Source organism: Esox lucius, chromosome 13 (assembly GCF_011004845.1).
Source record: "Esox lucius isolate fEsoLuc1 chromosome 13, fEsoLuc1.pri, whole genome shotgun sequence".
In the NCBI taxonomy this organism is placed as follows: Eukaryota; Metazoa; Chordata; class Actinopteri; order Esociformes; family Esocidae; genus Esox; species Esox lucius.
In genome coordinates this window covers 29,133,535-29,149,604 of record NC_047581.1, presented here as the reverse complement: position 1 = coordinate 29,149,604, position 16,070 = coordinate 29,133,535, and the positions used below count along the sequence as shown (strand labels likewise).

Here is a 16,070-nt window from a genome sequence, read left to right as displayed (position 1 = left end):
CTTTGAACAATCATTCCAATATTTATTGCTAAAAAAAAAAAGAAATAAATGTTCAAGTATATATTAGGGCAATGTATTCTTTATAATAAATGGGGCTGAGATATTGGGTAAGCTACAGGAGGAAGTGTGCTTGAATAGCAGTAAGCTGGAATCAAACTCAGACGTGCAAGAACCCAAGACACCAACGTAGACCGATAGACCAACCTAGACTACTAGACAGGCCATGTCCTACCACTACAGCATCCATCCAAACAAAACTATGAAAAAGTCAAAATACAGCAGCTAATTTCACTCTGCACAGACAGTAGAGCTGAAGTCGGGTTCAGTTCAAATGCCACATTGGGACTTTTAAATTCAAGGTCCTCAAGGTTTTAAATGTTTAAGAGTGGAGCTGGAGTGTTTTTAATAACCAGAGCAAATATGTATTGTATACCAAACCGACCAGGGGCCAGACCACATTTGGCCACAGAGCCTAAGTTTGCTCACCCATGTGTTACAGACTATATACTACCACCTTATCTGACGAATGGGAGTAACTTTTTGGGAAACCACACCCAATTTCTGTTTTAGAATTGAGAAAGAGGCAATTTGAAAGTTTAATGCCCAAAAATGTACCTTTAATTTATAAAATGTCTACACACAGACATGTTTCTGAACATATTGACTTCCTGTGAAGCATTGGGAACACAGGAACCTTCACAGATGTTTGGTTTGGTGTACAGTTATGCATCCTCTGTGATAGATCAGCACTGTTCAGACACAAACCATCAGTTGACAGAAACACTGTTAAAGCAGATCATGTTTATTTGAAAAAAGAGTGGCTTTTTGACACTTCACTTGCCATTGGACATTGACACGTTGGACAAGCAGTTAGTGATGACACAAGGCTGCTACAGCTGTACTTCATTTACCTTATTTTATCTATACAGCACACAACATAGTGTTCAGAATTAAAGTGCTTTCATAATTTGTTTCCCCACTCAAAACGTATTGCAGCAGCCAAAACATGGCAATGTGATATTTGGACTGAAACAACAGTGACCTCAAGTGGAACAAAACATTATTTCCAGGAAGGAAAATGTTATGTTCAAATGTAACAGTGAGTCTACACAGACATTTCTTCATTGGGTGAGTCTCATTCCATTTTATGACCAGGCCCAGAAAGCTATAAATACCTGCTTAAATGAATCTACACTCAGGGACTATTCACGTATTGACCCTTGAGAATGGCTTGTCACCATGTGTGCACAAACAATTATATTGATATATCTTCATGTTAAAACAGAATTCAGACAACATAGCATCAAGAATCATTAGGACAAAATATGATATTTACTGTCTAGTATAACAGGGTCCTTACAAACAGCAGCCTGAAGTGCGTAACATAAGTTTTTAGTAAGTGCAATATTGTAACACCAAATGCTTTATGTTTACGCTGAGTGCATTCCTTCAGACGGTTACTATGAAATTCAAAGCTATAAGTTCTGATAAACAGAACTTATAGCCTCATCAGGTAAGGAAAACAACTCAACTGAAAATTAAAACCTGCATTTGACAATGACACATTCTTAATAATAGATCAGTGAGTGAACAGCATGACCAAACTGGACTTTCCTCAGTTCAGTAATAAAGTCAGAGGTCCATCAGAGCGGTTATCATGAACGTTTGTTCAGTATTAAAGTCAGCGTGTGTTAGATAGACGGTACGACACAACCTCAATGGTACTGTCTTTGCTAGTATCACTAGTTGACATTGCAGATTTTTTTTTTGAGGGATATTCTGAACATTAGAACATTTAAATGAAACCAACAATAAACATCTAGTTATGTGAATACATTCCATATAATGGCCTTGTCAGGACAAATGTTTAGACAGTAAGGACACGGTAGATTAAAAGATTAGATTAAAACATTATTCCAGATATAAAGAAAGAAATTCCAGTAAAAAATATCCAGGGATGGTGAGTCAATGACTTGCACTCCACATCTGACCCCGTACCATTTTCTCTTTCTTAACTTCATACAACGGGTGGTGCCAATTTAATTCCAAATCATCCATTCCACTAAATATTTTAAGTTGACAATACCCAACTAATGTGAACAGAAAAATGTCAATTCAAACAATGTGCAACTCAGCATCTTATCTGTAAATGAATTCAAATGGAATGAACCTCCGAGTTCTCCTTTCGTCGGTACGAACAATGCTTTGCTTTTCTGCGGCTACCGGCCATCCAAAGGATTGACCACGTCTCCAGGCCAGAGCTTGTGTTTACAAAACAGCGCTGATCCTGGAAAACCTGTTCATATAATAACGATGACTATTATATGAACTCATCCCAGATCGACACTCCGCAACGTTTTGTGAATACAGGACCAGGGCTATCTAAACTGACGAGAGCTCAATGATGGCGGCAACCGCCGCTAAGTGATGACTGCATTAAAGGGCACCCTGGCTTCCTCCTCCTCCTCCTCCTCCAGAACGCTTCTGGGCTCCGGCCGATCGGGACAGAACATGAGACGTAGCAGCGCCAGCCCGCCGCGGACCAGCAGCCTCAACAACAGGAAGGCGAACGGCACTGTGATCTCCATCAGGTGGAAAATGGACGCGCTGAACTTACTCAGGAAGCAGGTGCTGAAGAAGGCCCCCAGGGCCACGCACGGGTACAGCGACAGCTTGGCCAGCATGAAGGTGTGCTCTCTGCCACCATAACGCACATACGGGTGTAGCGTCTCGCGCTCGCAGAACAGCGCCGCCACCCAGATGGCCAGCTGGAAGAAGCCGGCGAAGAAGATGATGACGCAGCTAATCTGGATCGCCTCAAGCTCGTTGCGGGAGTTCCGGGGGAACTCGTGGGTGAGCTGGTAGGCCAGGGGCAGGCCCCCGACGAAGGCCAGGGAAAAGGTGTTGAGCAGGCCCATGAAACGAGTAGCCCTGAATGAAACCAGAGACAAAGGCCCATAAATCACATGGGCCTGGTTGCATCCTTTTTTTTTCCTTTTACAGGACCCAGTGCCTCCTTCAGCAGGTCAGGCAGTGAAGACAGACACATATTGCAGACACTGCCTGTACATTTTCACAAATCCACAACATTCTTTAAGTGCTAATTCATGTTATTCCGGTCTTTGACATGCCTTGACTACTGCTACAACAAATCAGGCACAAAGAGTTTCAGAGAACACGTTCAGCTGATTTATGGTACCGTACTTGATGACGTGGAGGAAGAGGGAGTGATGGACGAACCAGAGGAGACCCACGGTGGTGAAGGAGCCGAAGTAGGCCAGGTACTCCGGGCCGTAGACCTGCAGCGCCGCCACCAGACTCCCACTATACTGCTCCTTGACCGTCGCCGGATCCGGGACATTGTCCTCACTGGAGACACAGGCAATCACCACCCAGACACACGTTGTGAAGCTCCCTGGCAAACATGACTAACCCTTCATGGGACAACATGCTTCAGTATGGTCAGTAAACCGGTAAGTAAGCCAGTCAGTCCAAACGGAAGTAAAAAAGGGCACTAACCAGATGTCTAAGATGAGCAGAGTTGCTACGATGGCGAACACTCCGTCGCTGAATGCCTCCACTCTTTCCTTGCTGAGCGGTTCGTTGAGTTGATATGTATAAAACAACATGGAGTCTGGAGTTTCCTCAACCTGGCCTGAGTCCAAACACATAAGCTAAGGTTTCTACTACTGATGCTAAGTCCTCATCTAATAATCCTGTAACTTGTAATGCATTCAAGGTTTAAAAATACTTTTAAAGCAATTTGCACCAGAAATATACAACTAAAAACCCAGTGGCACTTCACTTACACCAGACATTTGAGAGACACAGAAGGAAGACACTGCCTGGTGATACGTACCAATAGCTTTGCCGCGACACCATTTAAGAGACTGAGAGATGTAAGGCAAGAAGATGACGATGGCTAGGATTACATAGGACTGGAAGACAATGGGAGAGTTTTGTTACACTCTAGATGTTTCTGCCAATTACTAAATAATTCCCAAATGAACAATGTTAACAAACAATTCAAACAAGCACACTTTAAAAGTACAGAGATAAAAAGGTTTAGAAACGGATATAAACAGAAATACAGCCGTGGGCACTGAAAACCATTGCAGTTCAGCTCTCTGTAACACCATCAGTAGCAGGCGATGGAACCAAATGCGCCCTCTAATTTACCGCCCTTAGAGGAAGATGTCAGATGACCTAGTGGACGTACCAGTTGAAAGAAAATTAAGGAGAAGATGCTGGCAAAGAAGCACATGATGGGGACCCTCATGATGACCTTCAAAATGTGGTGTTTGTAGAACACCTGGTTCTCCGACACCTGGATCTGGTCGTTCAGCAGGAACGGACGGCTGAAGCCATAAACCACGATTAATGCCTGCACAGGGAGGGGGTGGGGGAAAATAGTTAATGGTAGATAATGTCTAGTATGTATAATATATGACATGCAGGAACTTTATGTTAAGGTCAGTAGAATTCATTGTACATGGCACAATGCTGAATGAGTCTTAACAACACCACGTCACGCTGTCCCCTCCCTACCTGGATGAGACCCATCACCACGTCACACTGTCCCCTCCCTACCTGGATGAGACCCAACACCACGTCACGCTGTCCCCTCCCTACCTGGATGAGACCCATCACCACGTCACGCTGTCCCCTCCCTACCTGGATGAGACCCAACACCACGTCACGCTGTCCCCTCCCTACCTGGATGAGACCCAACACCACGTCACGCTGTCCCCTCCCTACCTGGATGAGAACCATCACCACGTCACGCTGTCCCCTCCCTACCTGGATGAGAACCATCACCACGTCACGCTGTCCCCTCCCTAGCTGGATGAGACCCATCACCACGTCACGCTGTCCCCTCCCTACCTGGATGAGACCCATCACCACGTCACACTGTCCCCTCCCTACCTGGATGAGACCCAACACCACGTCACGCTGTCCCCTCCCTACCTGGATGAGACCCAACACCACGTCACGCTGTCCCCTCCCTACCTGGATGAGACCCAACACCACGTCACGCTGTCCCCTCCCTACCTGGATGAGACCCAACACCACGTCACGCTGTCCCCTCCCTACCTGGATGAGACCCATCACCACGTCACGCTGTCCCCTCCCTACCTGGATGAGAACCATCACCACGTCACGCTGTCCCCTCCCTACCTGGATGAGACCCATCACCACGTCACGCTGTCCCCTCCCTACCTGGATGAGAACCATCACCACGTCACGCTGTTCCCTCCCTAGCTGGATGAGACCCATCACCACGTCACGCTGTCCCCTCCCTACCTGGATGAGACCCATCACCACGTCACGCTGTCCCCTCCCTACCTGGATGAGACCCATCACCACGTCACGCTGTCCCCTCCCTACCTGGATGAGACCCAACACCACGTCACGCTGTCCCCTCCCTACCTGGATGAGACCCAACACCACGTCACGCTGTCCCCTCCCTACCTGGATGAGACCCGTCACGCTGTCCCTTCTCTACCTGGATGAGACCCGTCACGCTGTCCCTTCTCTACCTGGATGAGACCCAACACCATGTCACGCTGTCCCCTCCCTACCTGGATGAGACCCAACACCATGTCACAGGCACAGAACAGGACGATTCCCAGAATGTTCTCAGGAAATGTTGCCATTAGGGAAAACTGCAGAGGAATACAGACAACGTGTCAGGAACATTCTGATTAGTCGGGTTCAGAAAGTAGAACACCATTTCAGTTCTGTCATATTGAACTTCTTCATTCTTCAGGCTGTCATAAAAAGGGTAAATCATTAATAAAACTGAAGACATTTCTTGCCAGTCAGTCATTAGGCAGGTCAGGCCCAGCTTTTGAAATATGTTAGGGAACATCACGTTTTTGCATGCAATAATTCATTACATTCAACCAATTTAAATGCAGACATTTTTGCAGACAGATGCCTTGCAATAATGAATGCAATTATAGTAAATGTTGTATATAGAATGGTTATTAGTGCTAGTGCTGTTGTTGAACAGAGCTAAACATCGCCGCTAGGCCTGGTTGACGTCAGATGGATAAAGAGGGGCACGGTGTGATATGGAACAATACAACAATATAGTCGTATGGATCGAATTCTCACAGAATCAGTTTAAAAAATGTCAGCAGTCAGTCAGTGTAATGATTCCACCCCATCTGACTGGTCTGGGAGGAGTCTTACTCACTGTGTACGGCAAAAAGGTGATCAACATCATACACGCCTGGAATAGAGAGGAAAAGGGAAGTTCAGCTTGCTGACACAGCAAACGCATCAGTTTCACTCCGCAAAGGAAATAAAGGATTTCGGGTACTACAGTGCCATTTTAGCATGCGGCCAGGATCTGTGAATTGTGATATTTAAAAAGACTTCCACTAGCCGATTGGCTTGTTTGGCAAATTTTCTAATTAGCCCAAATCCAACAGGTGCTAACCTTGGCCTAGTGGGCCAACCTAATTTCCTTTCTCTTTTCACTCACTGTGAATCAGGCCACCAGCACCAGAATAACATAGAACTGAGTGGAAGGGCAAGTTCTCTAAATGACTTGAGAAAAGATAAGTATATGATTGCACAATGTTCTACGGTTCTCCCACTGGTTCTGGATCCATGAATTAAAAGCTCTGCAGCCATTCTGCATTTTTGACCATATACTGGAAGACCAGATGGGCATAAACAGGATTGTCATGAAGCACTGGAAGAAGCCTGTACTGTTGTGCAGTCTCATTTCTATCTTTCCATACATTTGTCTTTGCCCAACACCATTCGTTTGGAAGAGACAGATGTGCATATCAACAGCTACCCATCTCTCAACATGAAGGATATTGAATTCTTACCCTGCAAGGGCCAGAGCCTGCTGGTTGCCCAGGTATGAATACATCTCTAATTAGAGGGTTGCAATGGAAAAAGGAAGTGGCTTTAAAGGGCAGAGCTGAATATCCAAGGTGATGTAGACAACCAAACGTACTCACCAGGTTCATAAGTGCAAGGCAGTCGTCAATACGTTCAATGACTTGGAATAACCTGTATTATTACACAGGAGAAAAACAGAAATGCAACCGTCAGTACAATGAATTGGAGCAGCAGATAGCCTACTGGGTCAGAGCATCACACCAGTAACCCAAAGGTTGCTAGATCGAATCCCTGAGCAGGCAGTTACAAATAGTTGTTTCCAGGATGGTGTTTAATGAAAACATGTTAAATGTCAACTTAGGTAGTGAAATACAGTATCCCACAAAAGTGAGTACACCCCTCACATTTTTGTAAATATTTGAGTATATCTGTTCATGTGACAACACTGAAGAAATGACACTTTGCTACAATGTAAAGTAGTGAGTGTACAGCTTGTATAACAGTGTAAATTTGCTGTCCCCCCAAAATAACTCAACACAGCCATTAATGTCTAAACTGCTGGCAACAAAAGGGAGTACACCCCTAAGTGAAAATGTCAATATTTGGCCCAATTAGCCATTTTCCCTCCCTGGTGTCATGTGACTCATTAGTGTTACAAGGTCTCAGGTGTGAATGGGCAGCAGGTGTGTTAAATCTGGTGTTATCGCTCTCACACTCACTCATACTGGTCACTGGAAGTTCAACATGGCACCTCATGGCAAAGAACTCTCTGAGGATCTGAAAAAAATAATTGTTGCTCTACATAAAGATGGCCTAGGCTATAAGAAGATTGCCAAGACCCTGAAACTGAGCTGCAGCACGGTGGCCAAGACCATACAGCAGTTTAACAGGACAGGTTCCACTCAGAACAGGCCTCGCCATAGGTGACCAAAGAAGTTGAGTGCACGTGCTCAGCGTCATATCCAGAGGTTGTCTTTGAGAAATAGAGTGCTCCCAGCATTGCTGCAGAGGTTGAAGGGGTGGGGGGGTCAGTGTTCAGACCATACGCCACACACTGCATCAAATTGGTCTGCATAGCTGTAGTCCCAGAAGGAAGCCTCTTCTACAGAAGATGCACAAGAAAGCCTGCAAACAGTTTGCTGAAGACAAGCAGACTAAGGACATGGATTACTGGAACCATGTCCTGTGGTCTGATGAGGCCAAGATAAACTTATTTGGTTCAGATGGTGTCAAGTGTGTGGGGCGGCAACCAGGTGAGGAGAACAAAGACAAGTGTGTCTTGCCTACAGTCAAGCATGGTGGTGGGAGTGTCATGATCTGGGGCTGCATGAGTGCTGCCGACACTGGGGAGCAACAGTTCATTGAGGGAACCATGAATGCCAACATGTACTGTGACATACTGAAGCAGAGCATGATCCCCTCCCTTCGGAGACTGGGCCGGAGGGCAGTATTCCAACATGATAACGACCCCAAACACACCTCCAAGACAACCACTGCCTTGCTAAAGAAGGTGAGGGTGAAGGTGATTGACTGGCCAAACATGTCTCCAGACCTAAACCCTATTGAGCATCTGTGGGGCATCCTCAAATGGAAGGTGGAGGAGCGCAAGGTCTCTAACTTCCACCAGCTCTGTGATGTCGTCATGGAGGAGTGGAAGAGGACTCCAGTGGCAACCTGTGAAGCTCTGGTGAACTCCATGCCCAAGAAGGTTAAGGCAGTGCTGGAAAATGATGGTGGCCACACAAAATATTGACACTTTGGGCCCAATTTTGACATTTTCACTTAGGGGTGTACTCACTTTTGTTGCCAGCAGTTTAGACAGTAATGGCTGTGTGTTGTGTTATTTTGGGGGGACAGCAAATTTACACTGTTATACAAGCTGTACACTCACTACTTTACATTGTAGCAAATTGTCATTTCTTCAGTGTTGTCACATGAACAGATAATCAAATATTTAAAAAAATGTGAGGGGTGTACTCACTTTTGTGAGATACTTTAAGTTGGGAATACCCCTTGTACAGAAAGGTTCCACTTCAAGAGGGCTTCCGTTCTTGATAGAGAAAAAGCCTCCCTACTTCCTGCTTGAAGTAATCACAGATCTGATTATGAAGATAGTTATGGGGTTATAACCTTGCCTGCCTCCTATCCAATCAGCAAACTGCGCTTACTGTACCTCAAGGAAACAGGAAGGAGGGATGCAACTGTAAAGTATTCAATCAGGACATGACCCATGACCTGATATGAGAAGCCCAGGCCACAGTCACGATCAGAAAGGTCATGAGATACACGGCTATCTTGGTGGTGAGTAGAACCTGCAAACTCTCCTTTAACTCCTGTGAAAACAGACAGAACCTTTAATAACAATGGAATCACAACAGGTTTCTGGAACAATGTTCAGAATATGTTATTGCTTTGCATCTGTCAACTGTGATACCAACACACATTGAGAAAAAAAAATGGTTACATTTAAAAGTTATTCTTTAAATGTTTGGATAATCTGTTGATCCCTTGCTTGGAATCGCAGTGCCTACCTCATTATCCTGAACCTTCGTGTGTGCAACAGGCAATATCTGTAAAGAAAAACAGGCTGCATTTCAACACATTTTCTCCAATCTAGATGTTCTGCAGTAGCACACAGACAGAATGCTCTATAAATAGGAGTGGCAGGTGTATACGCTAGAGATGAAGCTAGAGAGCAGTAAAGATTCACCTCGTTTTCTCCGTTCCCATATTATTTTCTTATAGAACCTTTCGACAGAAAGTTGTTGATTGGCAAACTAATATTGTACTAGATTTACCGCTACTGTGTTTCTGGTTACAGCAGTGTATAGCTACTTGGGAAGTGGCGCATGTGAAGTGACATCTACAATAAAAGCCTATCTTGCTTTTTTGGCTGCTGCGGTTTTTACAGAAACATTCAGAACTGTAGCACAATACATTTTTGGTGTCACGGGTAGTTGGATGTAACTTTCCAGTATTAAAATATACCCAATACCCTCAAATCCAGACGAATTGTGGTACAGTAACATTTCACTCCTGGTAGGCCTATTCCGCGTCATATATGCCATGCATGTAGGCCTAGTTAGGGAGTGACTTTGGAACAACCGACTGGTTACCGAGGTCTGAAATGCGTAGCATGACTCTGGCCCTACCATAACGGTGGCTATGATTGAGATGAGCGCATCACTGTACGCCAGCAGTCTATGGGAAGACTGGGTGCTGCTGTGTCCCCCTCTCTCGGACGGCGTAACACTCTCCATGAACGAAGAGCCATAGCTTCTTGTCCGCTTTTTCTCCATTTCCTCCTCCACGTGGTGCTCTATGATGTCGGTTTCGGCGTTTTCACTCATTCTAGAAGGTACGCGTTCGGTTTAACAGAAGGAGCGGTCGGCCGTAACGGTGCAACCACCCGAGCACGCGATTCTTGTTTGCAAACAAGAATGACAGTAGAGGAAACCGGAAGCATGTAAAGTAAGTTGGCCACAATAGGTGTGAGCCACCAAAGCGGGTTCCTAGCGTCTCTTAGTTATGCCTTCAAAATAAAGGTCCACAATTGAAATAAATGAAAATCGATTAACAATAACATTTCAAAAGGTAGACATTTCGAATGGATAATGCTAAGCAATGTTATTAAATAATGAAAATGTATAATTATATAAAAAAATATGTATAGTTTCAGTGGGATGTGCATAATTGCGTTGACAGCATGAAATTAATGAGTCTTGGACCTACAGTACATATTTGACTGTACAGAGAAAACTAAAGATTGCTTTTGGTGTGCTTCCGGTTCCAATGATCAGAACTGTTAGAGTTGATGAACAGGCAAAGTTGATGGCCCCTTAGCAACAGGTGAAAGGCATCAATACTCTTCTTGGAGACTGAGACCAACTTAAAAGCATAGAATGTCATAACAGACACCAATTTGATTGGTTTCATTATAAATATTCTATTAACAAACCGGTTGTTGAATACACTTTTCTCAACATCACAACCCTTCATCTGTTCCTAATGCTGTGGTAAGAATAGAAACAAAGATCATATCATTCAAAACAGTAGAATCTGAGGATTTCTCTTTAGTGTGTTTAGAAGACCTGACAGGGTACAACGGCGGACTCAAATGCACGACTCAGAGGGGTGTCACAAGTAACAGTCTTTAATGTTCCAAGAACAAAATGCAGGCAGAGTTACAAAAACGGCAGGCAAAAAATCGTAGTCGAGAACCGAAGCAAGAGGTCTAGTAACACGGGACAACAAACACTGGAGGAAAACGCTGGAGAGAGTGACATAAGTACAACTACAATCTGGCACTGGGAAGTGGGACTGGTGAGTATTTATGAATGGGGAAGCTGAAAACAAACAGGTGAAACACATTAGGGGCGGGGACAGTAATCAAACACGCGGGAAAGCAAACGATGGGAGGAAGACGAGTGACCTGGGATAAGAGCGACCAATGATGTCAAAATAAAACAGGAAGTGCAAATTAACAAAACAACACACAATAAAAGCAGGAACATGACAAGACCGTTGGTACACAACCCGTGAGCGGTGGTTAGATAGTGGAAGAAGCAGGCTGTTACATGCATGCACACACACACGCACATGCGCACACACACAAATATACACAGACACACAGACACACGCAAATACATGCACACACACGCACGCACACACAGAAACACACAAACACACACTGTATTCCCTGGAAAAATGTCCTATTCCTGATACACTGAATTTAAAGATACTCCAACATCTCCAACTTCAGAACTCAAAATCTAAAATCTGTCATATCCTGAACAGGAACTCTAATCCCAACAGAATTTCAGCCCGAGAGTCGACCACAATGATACTGCCAGCTGTCCTGTTTGCTGGTTTAGATGACGTTTAATGGCGATGGATTACAGATTCTGCTGACCTGCATATTGGAGATGTTGAAGTAAGAACATGTCAGACATCCTCACCACACAGTGAAGAACATACTGTAGTAACAGATTAACAAGCACACGCCGGCTGGCAGCCATGTTGGATTTACCAGGGTTACTTAATCCAATACTTCTGTCTGTACTGCTGTGAATTGCTCTGGATGAGAACGTCTTATAATTAGGGCTGCACGATATATCGTTTCATCATCGACATTGCGATGTATGCATCACATCGCAGAACGTGCGATTTACTGAGGTAAACATTTATCAGTCTACAATATATATATATATATTTGTTTTAAATGTTAAACTAGCATTATATCTGTCTGTCATAACGTAATTTACTCCGATTTATGGGTTATTGGATACACCCTTTATTATTATTATTATTTTAAACATGGAGTTCGTTGCTGCACTTGGTTGACATGCAGGCTCTGCTTGCGCGTGACGAAATAATGAGCAAAGAACAGGCAAAAAAGACCTAAAAGGAGAATTTGGTTGCAAAAAGAAATGCATCGTCAATTATATGGAAATATTTCTGTGTCGAGAATGCCTTGCAATTGGCCAAAACACAGGCAAAAAGACCAATTTGTTCGATCATTTAAGGGGCATTTCACGCATATAACACAGTAGCAACATGTCCACAGTCAGCAGTTGGACAGTACTAAAAGGGTACGATAATTTTTATGAGAAACAAATAAACAGTAAAACTACAGCTTTCACTTACTGTTGATACAAGGTGCTGCTATCTTGGATTACGAACTCGGGGCTAGCGGGGTCCCTCCGACTTTCCGAGTTGGAATTCCGACTTGAGGGGGGTTCCATTTGAAACTTCCGACTTGGAACTCGGAAATTCGGACCTCGGAGTACAAATGGAACTCGCCATAACATCAGCATTGTAATCCGAGGACGGGAATAGGCGTAACAAAGCTACTTTTTTGTGGACAAAGGCTACCCAACATCGCCATCTGCTAATTATATACAGTAATTGCGTTTTTTAGACGAAAACGCGTTATTTCACATATGGTGTGTGCAGTTTCATTGTGCTTTTTAGCATCCAATGAACGTCTGACCGCAGAAAATGTCAAGCTGAGGGCACAGCTGGCTCTATAATCAGGTAAAAACAAGACTATAGTTGCGCTAGCATGCCTTCATAAAACATTGAATTTGTCTTGAATGCCATGCAATTTGTCAGTGGTATGTGACTGTGATTGACTGCTTTTTTTGTAGGTCCATCTCATTCACTTCATTTGCGCCACATGGGCACAATGACTGAATAACTGCACAAGCTGTCAAAGAAGATGGCCACAGTGCTCGCATATGTCCACGCAAATGGCTTGGTGGGGGAGTTGTGTTTGTCCAGGACGCGGAGGCGAGCGACTGATCACTCTCACCCTGGAAATGGACTATTCAGAGCTCTCCCCTCTGCCAGAAGGTTGAGGTCTATCAGGACCAAAACCTCTCGCCACAAGAACAGTTTCTTTCCTACAGCAGTAGGCCTCATGAACATGCCCCACACACCTCCACTGGACAAATCTATAACCCCTCCCCACATAATGGACACCACCCCTCAACTTGACAAATCTATAACCCCTCCCCACATAATGGACACCACCCCTCAACTTGACAAATCTTGCACCTTATATATTTTTTTAGTAATGTATTAATGCTCAGTCTACTGTTATTATGCTCAGTCCACTGTTCTTATTTGTTTTTATTTCCTTTGTTTCATTTGTATAAATTGTTGCACTAACGGGCCTGAACAAATTCCTTGTTTGTTGTGAAACTAACTTGGAAATAAAACTCTTTCTGATCGTCAATCACTTTTGGAAGTTTGTTTGGAAGGACTGATTGAATAGAGGAGCAGATCTGGTTGTTGTAAATAGTGAAAAGGATCAGGTGAGTGAGTCAGCAAAAAAGAAAAACATGATTGTCAAAATAAGTCAGATGTTTTTGTATTCAAACCAATAATACTCCTTCAGCTGAAACAAAAATACGTGAAACAAAAATAAAACACACAATTATATCAAAGATTTAACAAGATGACACAGTAATCCAGTCATCAGTAGAGAGCCTGTCTCTTAACACATGATTTGGGAAGATGGATTTAAATGTCAACAATGGTATATATGTTTTATAGGTTCTGGAGAACTGGAGAGCCTAATAATAAAGGAGACATTGAGGCCTGTGTCGGCAATGTTCCCTTATCTGATTTGTTGAAGAACTGGAATGGTATGCCTCACGATACAACTTTAATATTTCTCTGTGAAGTTGTAACTGACTGATCTAAATATCCACACACCGGCCCACCTACAACACACACATACACACACACACACACACACAGACGCACACACACAGACACACACACACACACACAGACACACACACAGACACACACATACACACAGTATTCCCTGATAGAGGTCATGAGTCAGTAGTAGAGCTGGTAATATAAGTCAGTAGTAGAGGTCATGAGTCAGTAGTAGAGCTGGTAATATAAGTCAGTAGTAGAGGTCTTGAGTCAGTAGAAGAGCTGGTAATATAAGTCAGGGTTTGCCCTTTTCTATAATGTAATGGATGATATGCAATAAGGACTGTTGAATAATCAGAGTAATTGGAATGTGTTCATGTGTGTATGTACAGTGTTTCCGTGTGTATGTGATAGTGTTTATGTATATAGTGCGTGTTTATTGGTTGTGTGTGTGTGTGTGTGTGTGTGGTGATTAGAGAGAGGCAGCAGGTGCAACAGCAGGTCATTATTTACATCAAAGACTGTAACACTGTACACATACACATTGTTCACACATTTCAACACACAGACACATACACACACTCACACACAGACTACGACAGGTGAAAAGGGACTTTAGTAAGCTATATAAATGCACATTAGGTCATTTATATAGCTTATTTAAGTCCCTTTTCACCTGCCAGACACACACACACACATACACTGTGCACAAACTGTACACACACACACACCGTACATGCACAAGCATGACTTCAGAGAAACAACATGTTTGCTCCCTGAACTCCCAACAAAGTGGGATTTTATCATTGACCCGGAATGAGGAACTCTGGACAATATGTAACACGTTTTATAGGTTGTCGATAAAACCTTATTTTACCAGGTTTCTTTTTACGGAACACAGTGCAGGGCTTTCTCTCATACACAAATGTCAGTTTAGGAAAATAAACAAACTTTCTGTTACAGGCACTGCAGTTTATGCTGCAAGTAACAGCACAAAAAACTGTAATATGGGCTCTAACAAAATGCCCGACCACATGCCAGGACGTTCAGCAAGGACCCATTTACAAAACGATGAGTGACAGCGAGTCTGGTGAGACAGAGCCTGAGGAGCAGAGGCACAGAAACCACAACAAGATGTCATTGACGAAGCTAATCCAACCAATATTCTACAGGGACCCGCTTCCCTGTGGATATTTCTGATAATGGTGTACAGAGCACAATGGAAAAACCAGAGGTTTGAGTCAACCAAAAAGGCAGTGTGCAAAGAACATCATGAGGAGACGTTTTTCAAGTATTGCTGCAAAACGTTGAATATGGAAGACCAGATCCCTCGCAAATAGCTTTGTTATTCTCCCAAAAGGGATTGTGTTAAGGTTTGGCGTTAGGTTTTGTGTTTGGAGAACAATGGATTTTGAATGGGTGTATGTTTTTGTATAGTATAGTAAAAACAGGGATGCGTGTTTGATATGGAATCATCTAACCTAGTCCATGATGGAATACAGCCCTAATATTCCCCAGCACCAATCCTGATGAACTCTGGTTATTAGAAAGCAGTTAGTGAGAACCACATGATAATCTGAAAAGCCCCTAACCCAGCAGGCGGGGGGGGGGGGCAGATTATATAACCCCCATCTCTAACCCACCTCTCCAATGGGGTTAGATTAACGACTCAGCCCTCCATGGAGCTCTGCTAATACACACTTTGGGAGGGGGGTGGTGTGTGTGTGTGTTTGTCTGTCTTTGGAAGGGATTTACCACTTAGAGGTCATGGGGTGGCTGTTGATAAGGTGCTTGAGTGAAAGGTTTCCTTTGATCTTATGCATCACTGATGTCAGGGATTTCCCTGCGTGACCCCAACTTTGCACTCTTCCCCCGGAACCTCCTCCTGAACACACCCTACACTGACACCCTACACCTACACCCTACACCTACACCCTACACGACACCCTACACGACACCCTACACCTACACCCTACACCTACACCCTACACCGACACCCTACACGACACCCTACACCGACACCCTACACCTAC

At 44.0% G+C, this 16,070-nt stretch overlaps 1 protein-coding gene across 5 annotated transcripts; it reads right to left on the bottom strand.

Annotated features, from left to right (window-relative positions):
* Positions 1 to 781: 781 nt before the first annotated feature.
* Positions 782 to 10,350, bottom strand: tmem175 (transmembrane protein 175). Of its 5 annotated transcripts, XM_010876990.4 has the most exons (11): positions 10,017 to 10,350; positions 9,396 to 9,434; positions 9,100 to 9,197; positions 6,984 to 7,035; positions 6,203 to 6,238; positions 5,583 to 5,666; positions 4,220 to 4,384; positions 3,860 to 3,938; positions 3,520 to 3,655; positions 3,205 to 3,369; positions 782 to 2,931 (listed from the first exon to the last, which is right to left on the bottom strand). In XM_010876990.4, exons 1-11 carry the CDS (start codon positions 10,212 to 10,214, stop codon positions 2,421 to 2,423), a joined length of 1,563 nt encoding a protein of 520 aa, XP_010875292.2. In that variant the 5' UTR covers positions 10,215 to 10,350; the 3' UTR covers positions 782 to 2,420. The 5 variants fall into 5 exon arrangements, with proteins under 5 accessions (XP_010875292.2, XP_019907717.2, XP_034152582.1 ...); XM_020052158.2 differs by lacking the exons at positions 9,396 to 9,434; positions 10,017 to 10,350 and adding an exon at positions 8,846 to 8,942 and having other exon boundaries at positions 9,038 to 9,197; XM_034296691.1 differs by lacking the exons at positions 9,396 to 9,434; positions 10,017 to 10,350 and having other exon boundaries at positions 8,846 to 9,197.
* Between the last annotated feature and the right edge of the window lie 5,720 nt (positions 10,351 to 16,070).